Source organism: Panulirus ornatus, chromosome 37 (genome assembly GCF_036320965.1).
Source record: "Panulirus ornatus isolate Po-2019 chromosome 37, ASM3632096v1, whole genome shotgun sequence".
Classification (NCBI taxonomy): domain Eukaryota; kingdom Metazoa; phylum Arthropoda; class Malacostraca; order Decapoda; family Palinuridae; genus Panulirus; species Panulirus ornatus.
In genome coordinates, this window is record NC_092260.1 from 27,817,199 (window position 1) to 27,835,177 (window position 17,979).

Here is a 17,979-nt window from a genome sequence, read left to right on the forward strand (position 1 = left end):
TAACGTCGTGCTAAAGGCCCGTACCGTCGTACTGAAGTGTAACAACCTTGCGATCATGTGTTTAAGAATTATTTTGCTTTACTTACGTTCGTAAAAGATGATATTATAAAAAAATATATATTTGGTTCATCTAGAATAAAATAGAGAGAGTTTTCAGAGACCAGTCGAGCTATGCCAATATTGACAATTACAACTTACTCTCCTGCTAAGAAGAGTAAGTTCCCCCAGACAAAAGAGTCAGGTCGTCGCCAGCAGGATTCTCTGTGACAAGATAACAAATGAACAACTAAACCAACTAAAGTCCCTGTCTTCTGAGCTTTAAACAGGAATCTACGACGCACTTTGTCCTCCTAAGGCGAGAGGAGATACTAGGAAGAGGTGGATGTTTCCGAATTCTGGGTGAAGGAGGCATGTTTGAACGCAGGGGGATGGGAAGGGGTGTGTTTGACTGCAATGGAGTGGGAGAGGACCTGTTTTGATTGCTGGAGAGGGAAAGGGGTTGCGTTTGGACGTTGAGTAGGGGAGAGGGGGAGTAAAAGGGTGTGATTAAATGCTATGGAATGGGAGGGTTGTGTGCTGAAATGCAATGGGAAGGGAAAGGAAACGATAGAGTTTTGTAAGGATGTTTTAGGAAATGTAACATCTTCAAATTTTAGGGAAGAAGAGAGAAGCTAAATGGCATATCATATAGAATTAGGGTGAGGGTGGGAAGGAAATGTGTTGACGTCCTATGAGAGGACGCAAGGCTGTAAGAGGCGGGGAGAGCGGGAGAGAGGAAAGGGTCAGCTGCCCTGGTCTTAACACAGGTGTCGTGACAAATTTGGGAGGTAATTGATCCGTCCTAACGGCACCTGGTCTGACAAAGGGCCGAGGGAAGAGGGTATATCGTGTGTAGGGAAGGGATGTGGACGAGAAGCTGGAGAGGGAATAGAGGAAGCTTTGAAATGGACAGAGAGGAAAAGCGAGGTAGAGTAAGTGTGAGTGAGAGGCAAGTGTAAGCTAAGTGCTAAAATCTGGTCCCTAAATCTTCTTCTCATCCTAAACCCACCTTACTCATCACCAACAAGTGGTTCAATAATCCTTTTGACACAATCAGTCTTTATCCTACCCTACACACCTTGCCACTTAAGCTTAGAAAGCTTAATCTTCTGTAATTCTTACAATCAATATCACTAGCACGTATCCAGTCATCAAGCTCCTGCTAACCTTCCCATATTACACATTAGACACACTTTTCAACTTTCTTAAACCTTAAGTCCACCGTGCTGCACCTCTCTACACAACCTACATACACACACACACTGTCACACACTTACATGGCAGCCGTGATCATCCATTTTTAATCTTCCTCCAAATTACCTTAATCTCATCTTCTGTTGTTTCGGATACTCTCAACTCTTCGATCTTCTCTTGGCGGTTTAATTTCTCATTACCAATTCACAAGTTTTCTCCTTCTCTCATTCCATTGAACAAACAGCGCAGTGGGACACCAGGAACTATGAAAGTATAGAATGAACTGCCTTAAAAATACAATCTAGAGCGAGGTCGGCCCGACATCTCCCCATTGTATGTGTGTGTGTGTGTGTGTGTGTGTGTGTGTGTGTGTGTGTGTGTGTGTGTGTGTGTGTGTGTGTGTGTGTGTGTGTGTGTGTGTGTGTGTGTGTGTGTGTGTGTGTGTGTGTGTGTGTGTGTGTGCGACCAGACTTCCTGGAGGTTCTAAGTGTCAAGTCTGACCTCGCCCTTCCTTCTCACCTTCAGGATAATGATGGTTTCGGTACGAGGCAGATACACGGTAATCAAGGCAATAGTCGCTCAGACGGGGATGTCCCCGGAGTGTAATTGGTCATCTGACGCACTGGGACGGACGCTGGAGGTACGACGCAGGGAGGAGAGGAGGACAGAAGGGAGGGAGCGAGGGTGAGGAGCTGAGACGCATTTTCGAGAGCGATGTAAGGAGGAAAAGAAGGAAGGGAGAGTGTGGGAATGTGGAACGCGGAGAGAGTGAGGGTGGGAAAAGAGGAGTAAGAAGAAAAGGTTAGAAGACAATGCAAGAGTAAAGAAGGGTGCAAAGAACAGCGAAAACGTATAATAAAGTAGACACAAATTATGAGAGACAAGATGGAAACGAAAATGCACTAATACAAAAACCGAAAAGAAAAAATTATTAGTAATTCAATATTACAGTACCAGGTGCCACTGTACCTTGTACTGTAATTGCTAAAGAATCGTTTTGTTCAGAGTCTGACAAGGGGTCCTTTCTTTACACGAACCCAGCCATTTTCCTCTAAAGAGGTGGGACAGGAGGACCATCTGAACCAGCAGGTCTTAGTGCTAATCACAGGTCCATGTGATAACCGCAGGTCCTAGTCCTAACCGCAGGTCCTAGTGTTAAACGCAGGTCTTAGTGCAAACCACAGGTCCTAGTGCAAACCACAGGTCTTAGTGCTAATTACAGGTCCTAGTGTTAACGGCAGGCCCCAATGCTAACCGCAGGCCCTAGTACTAACCGCAGTTCTAAGTATTAAACGAAAATCTAGTCACTTACCGCAGTCGTCCTCGTCACTGTGGTCGGGACAGTCCGGGATCCCGTCGCAGACCCAGGCATCTTGAAGGGGAGAGCCGTCCCTGCAGGAGCGCTCGGGCGAGCCCTCGGGCACATCAATACGATGGTCCAGTTCTTGCGGTGCCTCTGTGCTGGGGTTGCTGCTGACGTTGGCGCTGCTGGCGTTGGCGCTGCTGGTGTTAGAGTCTTTTTCTGCAAGGTGGAAATGCAGTCCTGAGACACTAGCCACTGAAGTGTGGCCCTGGGGTAATGTTCTTACACCTGTGGCCCTAAAACTGCTGGTCTTAGCGGTAGATTTCCTTGAGATAATTGTCTTAAAAGTCGATCTTAAGACTCTCGTCTTAAAGGTCGAACTCTGATGACTGGTCTTGGTGGTAAGGCCCTGAGAGAATGGTCCGAGAGGCTTAACATTGACATATTGGTCTGAGAAGTGTATCTGTCGTATGCTAATGTGAATGGGTTCTTAGAGGTGTAGTCCTATAGGGATTTACCCTAGGGAATAGACCTAAAAAAAAATCCTGCCCTAGACAGACTGATACTCAATCCCGTAGCGGATCATCCACGTCTTCGTTGAGTCACAGATGTTTAGCACGTGAATAAACAGATCATACCTTAAGAGAAATATCTTCGTTGAATATACAGGTTTGGTATACGAGTGAACCTCCAACATGAGCACAGAGGAGGTCTTAGCTATTAAGAAAAAGTATAAAGGAAATCATTTCTTCCACTGGAATATAGAACCACATGATGATGTGGAACATGAGGGGTGGGTGAAGTAGGGTGGAGAAAGAGAGGGCAAGACAGGATAAGGGTGGGAGAAAACAGGATAGGAGGGAGGGACGAGTCGGGACAGAGCACCAACAAACCTGTCGAGGGAGCATCCACGTACACCCAGTCTCGCTGACCATACTTGGGCTGCGTCATACCACACAGGGACCCCAAAGGGGCGCATTCCCACTGTGGGGGCGCATCCAGGCTGGGTGAGGGGCTGCCCAGGCTCGGGAGTGAAGTGTTCAAGCTTGATATTGGACTTTCCAAGCTGGGGGCTGGGGTGTACAGATCGGAGAAGGACGTGTTCATGGAGAGGGTCTCATTACAACCTCCCTCTATGAGTTCGACATCGTCAACCCAGACCTCGGTCGAGGTCTCCGCTGTCTCTGCCGTCAGCACCACCTGAGGAAACACAGACAGAGTGGCTAAAAAAGAGACAGAGAAAATGACAAAAAAAAAGGCTGATGAACGAAAAATTGGCTAAGGCTTGGGAGAGTTGAGGAAATATCTTTCCCTGAACTCAACAATTCATCTTTCACCCGAACACCCTAGACCGTTATCAGACAAAATCAAAACCTCGTCCTGATAGCGACATAGAGAGAAAATGGATGGAAATGACAGGAGAAAACATTAACGGATTCACAATGACATCAGTGTGTATGAGTTGTGTCAGCGTACGCACATGCAACGCCCGGATGTGTTCAACAAGGCCACTTCATCAGGAATCCAAATGCTTGATAAATGACCGTAGGGGAACAGTGATCCTCGGTGAAGTTTCAACACAATTTACAAAAGAAAACATTCAAAAGAAATGCGCATCACTGTCAGCCATCGGCTGTGAGTGCAAGCAAGATAAATAAAGCATAGTTCGGCGTTTCCCTCTTCAGCGAGGGAGCATCAGGAACAGACAAGTGAGCCTTAGAAGAAAATCGTCACTTGGCTTCTTCCTCAGTCTTTCCCTCGCTCCCTCCCCTCTGCACAACGCGAGGGTCTTCTGCAGCACGCAGGGTGACCCTAGGTACGCGGAGGAGGCAGCAGTGAGAGGCGTTGAGGAACGTTGTTAGAGAGCCCAGCCTGGCATGTGGTAGTTAGTGCGTTAAAGTTGCGTTTACCTGGTAAGGGTGTTCCGTGGGCGGGAGGGTAACGCACTCAGTTAGCCAGTGGTGACCCTTGCCCCTGCACTGCTCCCAGATGGTGGTTATGGTGGGTTTAGCGGCTGTGCCCCTCGGCACGGACTCCTGCTGCCCCACCGACAGGCACCGACTCGTCCCCATCACGCGGTACCTGCAGGACACAACACAAACTCTCATTTCCGAGACTGACAGAGGTCGATTTATGTTATGGAGAAAGACAAGGAGATTCTAGGGTCAAGGAAAAGGAATGTTAACACCATTTATGAAAATAATCCCTTGGCAAACGACGTAGTGTGACGCCAGGCGACCCAGTGTGACGCCAGGCGAGCCAGTGTGATGCCAGGCGAGCCAGTGTGATGCCAGGCGACCCAGTGTGACCCCAGGCGACCCAGTGTGATGCCAGGCGACCCAGTGTGACGCCAGGCGACCCAGTGTGACGCCAGGCGACCCAGTGTGACGCCAGGCGACCCAGTGTGATGCCAGGCGATCCAATGCGACGCCAGGCGAGCCAATGTGACGCCGGGCGACCCAGTGTGATGCCAGGCGAGCCAATGTGATGCCAGGCGAGCCAATGTGGTGCCAGGCGAGCCAGTGTGATGCCAGGCGACGCTAAGGATCCTCATCCAATCCCAAAGGTTCTCTCATCTGACCTCACGGAACCTCGCCTGATCCCAAGGAATGACCTCGTCTGTCCTAGGGTAGTCATCTGAACCCAGGGAACCTCACTTGATCTTAGAAAACCTCACCTGGCCCAAAGATCCCTCTCAACCCCATGGAACTTCGCTTAACCCTAGGGGACTTCGTCTACCCCACAAGGAACCTAGCACGACCTTTCTGTCCTCATACCTGAGGACAGAACATCGGGATCGTTTGGACTTCAAGAAGCTAATTTTCGTAAACCAGACGAGTTGTTTCGTAATTAACGAAAGAGAGAAAGAAATACACTCCTCACTCGCCAACGTATATCACTGACTCTGGCACTCTGTGTCCATAATGGAAATGAAACCTCATCGAAGGATTTTATCCGTAACCGTATATTTTTTTCCTCAAAAGACTAATTGAAATGGAACGCCAACAAAAGTGGGCATCAGAGATCCAATTATGTGTAGATGAAAGGAGGGCGTCAGTCCTTTTCTAGGGAGGAGGGTGTGAGGTGAGGAGGGTGTGAGATGAGGAGGGCTAGTGTCGGAGATGCTGGTGGTTAGTGTTGGCTGTGGTGTGAAGAGCGCACCAGCCATGGTTCATATGAGGCTTGTGGCTCATATGTGGCTCGTGGCTAATATGTAAGCTATATTCAATATGTAGCCACTTAAATGTAGGCTAAATATGGATGACAGTTATATCAGACAATTACATACCAAATACTTTAAACCTAAAAAAATAAGACTTAGAATGACATAAATGAGAAGCAGAGTAATAATCTATAATTACCCCAGGACCCCTTCTTATGAGAGGGTTCTGGTGCCACTCAGGAACTCCTTTACAGAGATTCCTACAGTCCAAAGCTGCGCTACTTCCAGTAGCAGAGAAATGATGGACTCCTTTGGTGTGGCAAGTTCTGTGCGCGACTGCACTCCTAGTGATACAGCCTCGCCAGTGGTGGAACCGGACTCCGGCTGCACGAGGTCACACAGCGAGTGAAAGAGTCACTTTGGCGAGGCTGTATCATCTCTCGCCAAAGATATTCCCATCACAAAAGGGTCCCTAATTTCCCTTCTACTGGAAGTAACGCAGCTTTGGACTGCAGGGCCTCTGGAAATACATCCTGAGTATCATCCAACTTGAATTCATAAATCCTGACGATGGATTATAGGAATGGTACAACACGAGATGATACACCCGACTCTTTCTTGACAGATTTTGAAAGGGGACGTCCTGACCACATACATCACAGATATGACTTGGTTAGACCCACGTTTAGCCCCTCTACTCTAGAGACATTCTGACTTGGTTAGACCCACGTTTTGCCTCTCTACTCTGGGGACATTCTCGTGTGTATCCACACTATACGTATCATCAAGTATCTGCACAACCCCGGGGTAAACTCTTCATCACCAAAGCCAAACCACAACCTTCCCGGGAGAGTGAAAGGTGACACATGTACATAGTGGTTGCTCGCTCGGTCGCTCACCTCTGATTCTATTTTGAATATTATTATCCGAAAATCCTATTATCCAACCATGTATTCAGAATTTCTGCATCAGGAACCTGTGGTAGTTTCTAAATGAAAGCCTTGTGTAAAGATCCATATCGTAGGGTCTGGGATAAAAACGTGCTCTAATATTCATTTTGCAACTGCTGATCCCTAAAATAGATTAAATCGGCAAAATTCTTTTTTTACTTTATTTTTTTTACAGACATGTTATTCTGAATGTGGCGTGCCAACCCTCGACTTCATCCGTATCTGTTAGTACCTACGGAGGGATGAGGATGGGTGTCCTGTGGGAGGTGGGTACTTGCTCCCTCCGGAGGAGGAGGATGGATATCCTGTGGGAGGTGGGTACTTGCTCCCTCCGGAGGAGGAGGATGGATATCCTGTGGGAGGTGGGTACTTGCTCCCTCCGGAGGAGGAGGATGGATATCCTGTGGGAGGTGGGTACTTGCTCCCTCCTCCGAACCAACAGTACGGTACAGGTGACATCAATATATCGTCGGGTATATCATACGGGTCAAGTTAATCGGCTCACTGGTATGGTAAAGAACAGAAGAGGGAGAGAACACTTTGATGCTCATGTTATATCGATGTTCTGCGTTCAATATGCTACAGCCAATCTAGGTGTTCATCCTCCCCTCGAAAGTGGATCATAAGTCGGTATTAGTGTGTGTGTGTGTGTGTGTGTGTGTGTGTGTGTGTGTGTGTGTGTGTGTGTGTGTGTGCACTGGAAGACATGGTACATACGTACACTGGCCTTGGGACTGATCCTCATGATGATATGAGACACTTGGAGCGTGACCTATCTGATGACGGAGGCCCTAGGGAAGTTCCTACCTGAAGGCGAGGCCCCTGGGACTGGAGGTGGTGGTGATGGTCTCGCTGATGAGGCAGGTGGTATCCGCCGGGCTGCCCTCGACCAGCACTGCGGCGTGACTGCCTTCTTCGCCGTCGTCTGCGGGAGGGAGTGCGTTTGTGAGTGAAATGGACGCGTTATCATGAGATGGGCGAGTGTGTTGCCCATGTTATGTTGGGGGTGTGTGAGGTGTGTCGCTACCGTCGTGGGTATAGTGAGTAAAGAGAGTGTTTTCCAGAGTCTTTTCTGAGTAAATATGAGTATATTGTGCACAGTGTGTTGCAGCGTGTGAGCAATAGTGTCTCTGTCTTGTATACCCGTTGTGTTACAGTGGGTTAAGTGTGTAAGTGAGTGAGAGTGTGTGTGTGTGTGTGTGTGTGTGTGTGTGTGTGTGTGTGTGTGTGTGTGTGTGTGTGTGTAGCAGGACGACGTCATGTCATCCTGCGGGGACACACAAGTTCACTCTCTACGTGATCACACCCACGGCCACAGCTGCTGCCCTCCACGTCAACCCCAGCCATAACCTTCGACAGAAACAAAGGTGCTCCGTGACGGAAACCCTGTAGGAAGTGACTGGTTTAGGAGTCACATCCATATACCTAGCACGTGTATGGGATGGAGATTACCCGAAGCTGGTGCATCCATGAATATGGAATGTCGTCTAGATGAAGTCTTCACCCGCCTCACATCTCGATGTGAATCAGTGAGAAGCGGAGACTACTCTATCCATCTAATCTTACATATGTATGACTCTGCAAACCCAAGCCGCCATGCCTATCGGAGAAAGAGTTATCTGTCATTATCACATTTCTTCCCCTTAAATTATTTTCAGAAGCTGGGACGCATATACTCACAACACAGACTGAGGTCAACACTAAAGTCTAGTCACGGATATCCAACCACCTACTGTATGGCATGACTACCACAGTAGCAGGAGCATGTCTCGTTCCCATATGTTTCATGTTGTATATGGATTCACGGTATAGTAAAACTGGACAATTTTTCCCACCTCTCTTTCTCGTTGACGTGTTTCCAGCCAGCCAGCCAGCACGTCCGGGCCATTCTCGTCACATTTCTCTGTGCAATGAACGTCTCTGTCCTCCCTCCGTGGCTCTGGTATTACGGCATCAGAGGGATAACAGATCTTGACTCGACGTCTAGTGTTGCAAGTGCCACAACAACGCTTATGATATATAGCGGGTAACGAAGGCTGAGGCAAAGGATATATATATATATATATATATATATATATATATATATATATATATATATATATATATATATATATATATATATGAAGAGCACAGGTAGCGTGAGCGTAACCTGGTGTAGGAGGAGGAACTATGGGCGTACTTTGGTGTAGGCGGAGATAACAAGGACGTAATTTGCTGTGGGAAGAAGTAGTGTATGTTGGTGTAGGAGGAGGCAGCATGGACATACCTTGGAGTGGGTGGAGGTAGCGTGGGCTTACCTTGGTGTGGGCGGATGTACCAGACGGTGCCACCAGTGTAGGAGACGCGCCAGGAACAGAAGCCATCGTCGAAGTTGCATGAAGGTCCAATGGCACAGGTGCCCGGCTGGAGGCTGACCCGTCGCACCTCCACACCTCCACTGGCTCCACCAGAGCCTACGCCCACAGCCCGGAGGATCAGCTGATGAGGGAAGAGTGAGGGTAAGGCCAAGTAACGGGAGAGGGAGGAGGGAATGAGGTAATAATATAATTCTTATCCTCCACAAGTTGGAACGTCGGGCCTCCTAGTATTCACAACAGTAAGTCAAAGTTGAAACTTAGGATTTCCTTAGTTATGTGTTAGAAATGATCGATCTATGACTACTGCTCCTAACATATCTACTCCAAAAATTATCATTGTGCAGTTTAGTCTTCTTGCACACGGATGCCTTAACTACAAAGGTCTCAGGACACTCTCGACTTAACAAAGTTGGTTCAGAGAAATAGGAGGGGAGAGGGCGTGAAAAAGATGGTTAAGATGACTTGTGTAACAGGTGATAAAACTAGAGACGTTCAACAACGAATAAAGTAAGATGGTACAATCTAGTGGGACAATCAGATGCTAAGATTGAGTAAAAAAAAGTATCATAGTGGGTGAGATACCTTGTACTGGTGGGGTCATGTATCAGGCTCCTGATAATGGTGGGGTAATGTACCATGTACCTGGTACCTGGTACTGGTGGGGATGTGTGTTACGTACCTGGTGCTGGTGGGGAGTGTGGCAGTTACCTGTCACTAACGAGGTAGTGTGACACCTGGTACCGATGGGGCAGTGTGGCAGGGATCAGAACTGGTGGGGTGGCGAGGTAATGTATCAGTTATGTGGTACTGGTGGGGTAATGTTTGAAGGAGCTTGGTGTTCATGAGGTGATGTGCTGAGTACTCTGTACTGGTGAGGTAGTGTGGTGGTAGGTATCGGGCACTGGTGCGGTAGTGTGGTAGCAGGTACCTGGTACTGGTGTGGTAAGGTGTCTGGGAGAAGATTGACCATGGCCTCCATGACTCCAGGGCTCCCGACGCGGCCCTGTGTCCACAACACCTCCTCTTCTTCCTCCTGATGACCCTGGCTGCCCCTCCGTCGGTAGCCCTTAACCCCTACAGCAGATAGGGGCCTGAGAACCACCCGCAACTCCGAGTGCGCCGACAGGAGACGGTAATGCAGCGTCAGACAGGCTCCTCCGTCGTCAACGTCGCCTGCGGGAAGGTCCTCCTCGTCCTTGTTCTCTTCCTCCGAGTCATTAAGGATTATATTGATGTCGTTACGAGGGCTGGAGGTGAGGTTAGTTTGGGTCACTACCGGGGAGATGAGGTCAGCCCACTGTTGCTCCTGCATGAGGGTGGCCTTGAGGCCTTTGATGCTGCTACTGCTGGCGCTGCCGCTCCGCACCTCCGCCAAGATACCTGCGGGGAAGATGCGTAAGAGTGTATGAGAAGGACAGACCACATGGGAGACCAGATGGTCCACGTAGAGGGACTACCTCACTGAAGGACAGTAATAGGATCTTAAGTTCCTGAACCTGTAGAGGTAAAGACAGGGTAGTAAAACAGAAGGCATTTCCCCACCCACTCCACTCCCCCTAAGGCAAATGCCAGCGGGTAAGTAGCTAAGGTGGACGTACCATGTAGGCTGAAGAGGGAACGCTAACGCGGAAATGTTCTAAGAAAGTTTGAAACACACCCTAATCTCCTCCGCAAGATGGCTGATGAAGGTGCTATAAAGTGTAAGTAGTGTGTTCTTCATTTTATAATTTTTCTGGTTACGAAACCTTGCACTCTGTTTGCACTGCCGGGCGTACACTAGGTCATGCTGCTCATGTGCCAAGACCTTTTTTCCTCCTGTATTTCTGGTAATCTATGATTAACATCTCCCACCCCAGACTACACCAGTCTGCGCTTGTCTACATTGAGATCCACTAGTCATGTCTCTCACCACCGCGTCAGTTTGCCTCAGTCACTTTCAATCCTTGGACAGTTGTGCCTTGATGAGGCTACATATATATATTCTCCCGAGTCGCCGGTATATCCACGGGGTTCTACCGTTGAGTCAAGTCTCCACCATATCGCCTTCTGGTACTACATGGACCATGAGAGAAAATTAGCCTTGTAGTGCGATGGAGAGAGAGAGAGAGAGAGAGAGAGAGAGAGAGAGAGAGAGAGAGAGAGAGAGAGAGAGAGAGAGAGAGAGAGAGAGAGAGAGAGAGAGATTCTACCATCCCCAGGAGTAGGACGACACACCTGACCAGTCGACTCTGGGTGGCACAGGTGGAGCACCTGCCCCAGCGGTGACTCACCAGACGGGCCTGATGCATGAGACTACTGCAATTTGCATAATGTTGCCGGAGCTTCGCCGCAGGAGAGAGAGAGAGAAAAAAAAAAGAGCGAACGTTCCTTCATTATGTTTTAAAGGGAGGGGTGAGTGTTAGTGATACTGAGGCAACATGTTACACTGACAGTGTACATTGATTACCTGGCCAAGGGATTAAAAATGTACGACCCTTGAGTACGATGGTACGACCCTTGAGCAAGACAGATGGCCTTTCAACCAGCCCTCAAGGATCAGTATACTGCCAAAGAATGTGTGGCGAGCGTGTGGTGGGTGTGCAGTGCGAATGTGTGGTGAGCGTGTGGTGGGTGTGCAGTGCGAATGTGTGGCGAGCGTGTGGTGGGTGTGCAGTGCGAATGTGTGGCGAGCGTGTGGTGGGTGTGCAGTGCGAATGTGTGGCGAGCGTGTGGTGGGTGTGCAGTGCGAATGTGTGGTGAGCGTGTGGTGGGTGTGCAGTGCGAATGTGTGGCGAGCGTGTGGTGGGTGTGCAGTGCGAATGTGTGGCGAGCGTGTGGTGGGTGTGCAGTGCGAATGTGTGGCGAGCGTGTGGTGGGTGTGCAGTGCGAATGTGTGGTGAGCGTGTGGTGGGTGTGCAGTGCGAATGTGCAGGCTGCGTGGGATGAGTGTGTGGTAGAGTGTTAAATATATAGCCAATGTACTTGTGCAGAGCTTGTGTCATGAGTATGTGGTGAGAGTGTGAAGAGTGTGTGATGAGAATGTTTCAAATGTGAAGTCGGCATGTGGTAAATGTATTGTGTGGCTTATATGTATTGAAAGTATTTTCAGAGTGTTATAGGTATGTGTCCTGCATATGGTAAATGTATGATGAATGTGTTGTGAGTAAGGTGTAGCTTGCATGTCACATGTGTATGGATTGTGCGTTGTGAGTGTGTCCCTGCATGTGGCAAGTGGATAGTGAGTGTGTTGTGTGTGTGTGTGTGTGTGTGTGTGCGTGTGTGTGTGTGTGTGTGTGTGTGTGTGTGTGTGTGTGTGTAACAAGTGTAGGGTGAGTGTGTTCCTGTTTGTGGAAAATGTATCGATAGTGTGTTGTGTGTGCTTGTGACCTGTGTGTGGCAAGTGTATGGTGAGTGTGTTGTGACTGTGTGGCTTGCATGAGGCAACGTATGGTGAGTGCTCTGCGAGTGCCTGGCCTATATGAGGCAAGAGTGCGGTGAGTGTGTCCTGAGTGTGTGGCTGGCACTTAGCGAGAGCACGGTGAGAGTGCGTTGCAAGCGCTTAGTGAGTGAGACATGAATAGGTGCACAACAACGTAGTATACCGGTGCATGAGGCGGGAGTGAAGAAGGTAATCCAGGTTCATAACTCACACTAAATACTCTGTTTAAATGGAGATTACATTCAGATTTTTTTCCTGTCTTGAAATGACAGCATCCTATGCCCAGAGAATTTCCTTTTGAAGAAGAAAGGCTTTAGTGGCAGAGTATATAGCTAGATTGGATCGTGTTCATCACGGTGGGGAGGGTGTTTAATCGCAATACTTACAGCAAGAAAGATGGTCAGTTACATTATTCATAGCAGGGAGGATGTTCATCTATATCACATATACCAGAGAAGGTGTTCAACCACAGGAAGGAAGGAGTTCACCTACATGACGTGTATTATGTAGAGTCTTCAACTGCATGAACTAAAAAAGGGAAGTCACATTACTTATAGGAGGAAAGATGTTCAACAACACATTATATAGCAAGAAAGGTGTTCAACCTCCTTACTGTCAACAGTGAGAAGGTTCAGCTACATTACCCATACCAGGGATAGTATTCACCTACACTGTCTGTATCAGGAGGATGTTCAACAACATTAAGTAGAGTAAATAAGATATTCAACTATATTAATCACATCAGTAATGTCGAAGAGGGTGTTAAGCCACATTCACTATAACACCATAGGAGGAAGGGCGTTTAATTATATTCAGTACAGCAAGAAGGGGTGATCAACCACATTAGATACAGAAGGAGTTTTCAACTATATCATTTGTGGTAGGGAAGGTGTTCATCCACATTCCGTGTGGCAAGCAGGGTAAACAACCACCTCACCATACACCACATAGTGTGGTGGAAATCCTCCCACACACCTGGCTGGGGGTAATGATTCCTCGCGCTTTCCATTCTTAACGACCTGGAGCAAGTCATAAACCACCTCACTCATATTCCAGATTGTCAGAACCAAGGTCTCAGTACTAGATTGTTTTTTCTTTACCTCTTAATCTTCATATTCTTTATCTCTTCTTCCCGGAAACATGTTTTGGTTCAGCTTATCCTTATGAGACAATAATGATCTAATCCTGTCAACCATCGTTCTGTTATCTCTAGACTTCTACTGTTTCCAGAGTCTATGAATGAGTCATCAACTCTCACCTCCTTAAGCATGATGAATCGCATGGTCGTCTCTCCCATCTCCAGTGAGGGTTTGGCAGATCCCGAAGGTGACGTCCTACGCTACTCATGTCTGGTCGTTCTCCTTGAGCCATAATAACTGGAGGATCCAGTATTATAATAACTGGAGGATCCAGTATTATAATAACTGGAGGATCCAGTATTATAAGTCCTGGATATCTCGAAAGCTGGTGGGATCGAAGTGTCATCTCTAGGCGTCCCTTATCTATCTATCTATCTCTCACTCCCCTTCACTCACAGCGTTTGTAATGAAGTCTCAGGTTGCAAGAAAAACCAGCAATATGCTTTTTTATGTTCAATGGTTCTAATATTTCTATTCATTGCGAGATTATTTCAAAAGGATGAAAATGAACCTAGATATATGACTCAGTTTTTAGGTGAAGCTTATAAATGCTATGCACAACGTACTGGGGAAAATAATACAAACATCCTCTGCTTAAAAAAAAAATGATATGAATGTGTTTAGTATATCTGTCAGGTCGAGCTGACAAGGACGGCTGCCGGCCGTGACTAGAAAGACAACAGATTTCCTGGAACAAATGACGATAAAAAGGATTTGAAAAAGAATGAGAGTTTAATTGTGAGCGGACAGCTGGTGCGTGTACGTGTTTATGTGATTATCATTTGTATGTTACTGGAAGAGTTTTGCACGCGTGTTGCCCCATCTCTTAACCCTGTACATAGGTATCATGTCTTTACTCCTATATATGTACACACACACACACACACACACACACACACACACTTAAGCCAGGTTTCCACTTATCGACCCACCCCGAGGGGAAGATGAACATCACCCACCATACCAGCCCACCACCTCCCACACCAACCTACCACCCACCAACCCAACCCACCACCCACCTTTATCCGTCAGGAGCCAGTTTCTGTGGTCGCTGTGGGTGTTGGTCCAGCCGCAGAAGTCGCGGGTGAAGGTGCAGGAGATAGAGGTCAGGTTGTCCAGCTCCAGGCCGCACGCCCCTTGCGTCACCTGCACGCCCGACACGCCCGCCGTGTAGTGGGGGCCGTACCCGCGTTCGTACTGCACCACCACCTGCACGAGAGACGTTCGTGAGGGAGATGAAATTCAGAGGTAAAAGCTATTGAGCACGTACTTTAACGACACGCTACGACCCTTGAGCACGACTGGACGACCCTTGGGTATAACGGCCGTTATACGCAAGGGTCGTTATCCCCCATGTTCAATGGCCATATCGTCGTTTTCTATGGTCGTATTTTTTTTTATGCTCGTGAGGTAAGGTTGTAAACATTTTAGAAGTGGATAATTATGATGAAAATCTTTCCTAGAAGATGTAATACGATTGTCGTTCCATATAATACAGTTGTATTATACGATTATACGGTGCGACCCTTGAGCACGACGGTGCGATCCTTGAACACGACGGTATGACCCTTGCGCACGACGGTATGACCCTTGAATACGACGGTATGACACTTAAGCACGACGGTACGACCCTTGAGCAAAGATGGCCTGGCTTTGAACTCGGCTGTTAAGGTTTAGATCAAAGGATGACATCGTAGCTTCCACGGGTCGTGCAGTGGTAGTGCTCTAGGGTAGTACCATCATGCCCAAGGGTCGTACCGTCGTGCCCAAGAGTCGTACCGTCGTGGTCAAGGGTCGTGCCTTCGTGGTCAAGGGTCGTACCGTCGTGGTCAAGGATCACACCGTCGTGCTCCAGCGTTGTACCGTCGTATTCAAGGGTCGTATCGTCGTGTTCAAAGGTCGTACTGTCATGCTTAAGGGTCATATCGTCGTGCTATAGGGTCGTACCGTCGTGGTGCTCATGAGTATAATCAGGCTCGCAACACCTGCCCTAGCCGCTCATCATAAAACTTACACAGCGCTGGACGTCTTGAAAGCACAATGACCCAAAAAAAAAAAAGGTCTCGTCTGATTATTTTATCAAGATATTGTATCTCACACTCCCCGTCTGGAGCAAGTCGTTTTTCTTTTTCCTGCATCATTAAACTTTAATCATAACAAACTTCAGTAACAGCGAGGCGAGCAGCCTGCTTGAAAAATATCAGGAGAGGAAAAAATAATCCCACTCTAAAAAAAAATATCTTGCGTGGTGCCTTGAAGTGGGTCTTTGAAAGACGTTTTATGAGCCACAAGAATTTTCCCCCCACCTCATCAAAGGTCTTAATGAAGGCGTCCTCAAGTTACCATAGCCAAGAGTAATTATATTCTCATCATTAGATCCTGTTCCTTAATGTATGGCCTTCTATGATTCACCTTCTTTGTCGTAACTTCTTTGTCTTAGTCTGACTTGAGGTATTCTGGCTCTCCCTCTATTGTTTGTGTGTCGTACCTTGTTTGTCTCGATCACTTGTCGAGATTCATATTAGAAATGGTCATAGCACTGGGCCACACACCACCGCCAACGACTGCCCTCACGATTACCAGGCGAGTGAACTGTCACCCAAGACCAGGCTGTACCATCGCCAGTTCACAAAGCAGTGTACAGTCTCGTCAAAGAGCTTCTCACTTTAATGGAGTCTGTCCTATCCCAGCTACTGGGCGTACCGCAGTTGTGGAACGTCAAGGGTTTCTGGAGAATAATGGGTCCTGGGAAACGCCAGGACCCATTCAGACAGGGACCCTGCGCTCAGGAAAAGGTCGTGGTGAACACCAGGATTATCTCATATACATGAGCCCGTGGTAATTATCATCAATGAATCACATATATACAACAATATGTGCGGGTGTAACCTTTATTCTGAGGTACGTTTCTAAAACAGAATCCACCGCTCCCCCATCTTGCTAGAATTAGATGTGATTAATGATCGTTCGAAAACACACACACACACACACACACACACACACACACACACTCACACACACACACACTGAGAAACGTCAGCGATGGAGCCATAACGACGGGATTATCAGCACTGTGTGGTGGAGGAGCGACGGAGACAACGGAGAGGAGGAGGAGGACGCCGCCCCCCTCCAGCTGTCCTGATTTAGCTAATTAACAAGAGTGTGGGTGAGGAGTGAAGCGTCTCGGTACTGCTGGGGAAGGGGTGCGGTAACGTTGTGGGGAAGGGGGCAGGAGGCGGGGACTGTGTCTGTCAGAGAGATAGAGAGAGAGAGGGAAGGAGGGAGAGTAAACAGGTCTAGTTATGGACAAGAAGCCAGAAACACCAGAGCTGCCTCCTGCCGGGAGACCTGATGAGCTCTCTACTTAAAAGTTTCTGTCTATGGTTTAGTGACCAATTACCACCGCCTCTCTGCCCATCGCTCTCTCTCTCTCTCTCTCTCTCTCTCTCTCTCTCTCTCTCTCTCTCTCTCTCTCTTACACCTGGTGATGACGCCCGTGTTGGACGCGGAGAATGACGGTTCAGAGAGAACGGTGTTGCCTGTGGAAAACCAGATCGTCGATTCAACACATGGGAAACACTGTCAATGCTCTGTCTGTCTCGGGACTTGAAAGTACGGCGGGTTGAGGAAGCTGTACAGCGTCACCTGCACACCTTCTGCACAACACACCACCTGTACATCGCCTGTAGCAAGACACTTGTACAGTATATCACCTGTACAGCGCCACCTATGCAACACTCTCTGTACAACACCACGTGTACAACACCCGCTGTACCGTAATGTCTACACAGAATCAAACACGCAAGGCGTGTAGAGCATCACAGCATCATGTGAAGACACTTGGGGATCAATAAAAAATTTCTCTCGTCCTTCTAGCGACAGCTTCAAAGGACCTCAGGCTCCCCTTGCGGTAAAGCCTCACAAAAAAAAAAACTAGACTAATCTCAACCTTACATACAAAATGGTTTTGATCAATAGACTCCTATAAAAGACAGGAACCCCGCGATGCTGCCTCACAACCACTTCATTCACTTCACCGACAGAGGAAGTTGGCGACGGAGGCAGGTGGTGACCAGAGGCACGGAGGTGGTGGTGAAGGCTTTTCAAGGCCCGTCAGGTGACACAGGTCTTTCGTAAAGTGTCTCACGATGTCAGCGGGAGGGAGGGAAATTCGGCTGGAGGAGGAGAACGCCAAGAAATACGGACAGTCCCAACGAAATAAAAGACTTGATGCGAGACAGATTTTGCTCTTGGGAAGACGCAGAACGAAGGCTGGGCGACCCGTCGCTGTGTCTCGGGTCGCAATTCTGGGATCAGTGGTCAAGGTTTCAGGAACAATGCCGAGGGATCGCGCATCCCAAATCATAGATAAAGGATCGTCGAGTCCCAGATTAGAGATCTTGGGTCTGGGGTCAC

The 17,979-nt window shown here is 48.1% G+C and overlaps 1 protein-coding gene across 4 annotated transcripts in view; it reads right to left on the reverse strand.

Moving 5' to 3' along the window:
• LOC139760641 (uncharacterized) overlaps positions 1-17,979 on the reverse strand; it is a 137,200-nt gene that overhangs the window by 30,039 nt on the left and 89,182 nt on the right. For all 4 annotated transcript variants that reach the window (XM_071684064.1, XM_071684063.1, XM_071684061.1 and 1 more), the window contains exons 15-21: positions 14,583-14,772; positions 9,935-10,386; positions 8,947-9,127; positions 7,457-7,574; positions 4,447-4,618; positions 3,430-3,736; positions 2,546-2,755 (exon numbers count right to left, since the gene is read on the reverse strand). In XM_071684064.1, coding sequence (XP_071540165.1) covers positions 2,546-2,755; positions 3,430-3,736; positions 4,447-4,618; positions 7,457-7,574; positions 8,947-9,127; positions 9,935-10,386; positions 14,583-14,772 — 1,630 coding nt within the window. The remainder of the gene's footprint in view (positions 1-2,545; positions 2,756-3,429; positions 3,737-4,446; positions 4,619-7,456; positions 7,575-8,946; positions 9,128-9,934; positions 10,387-14,582; positions 14,773-17,979) is intronic.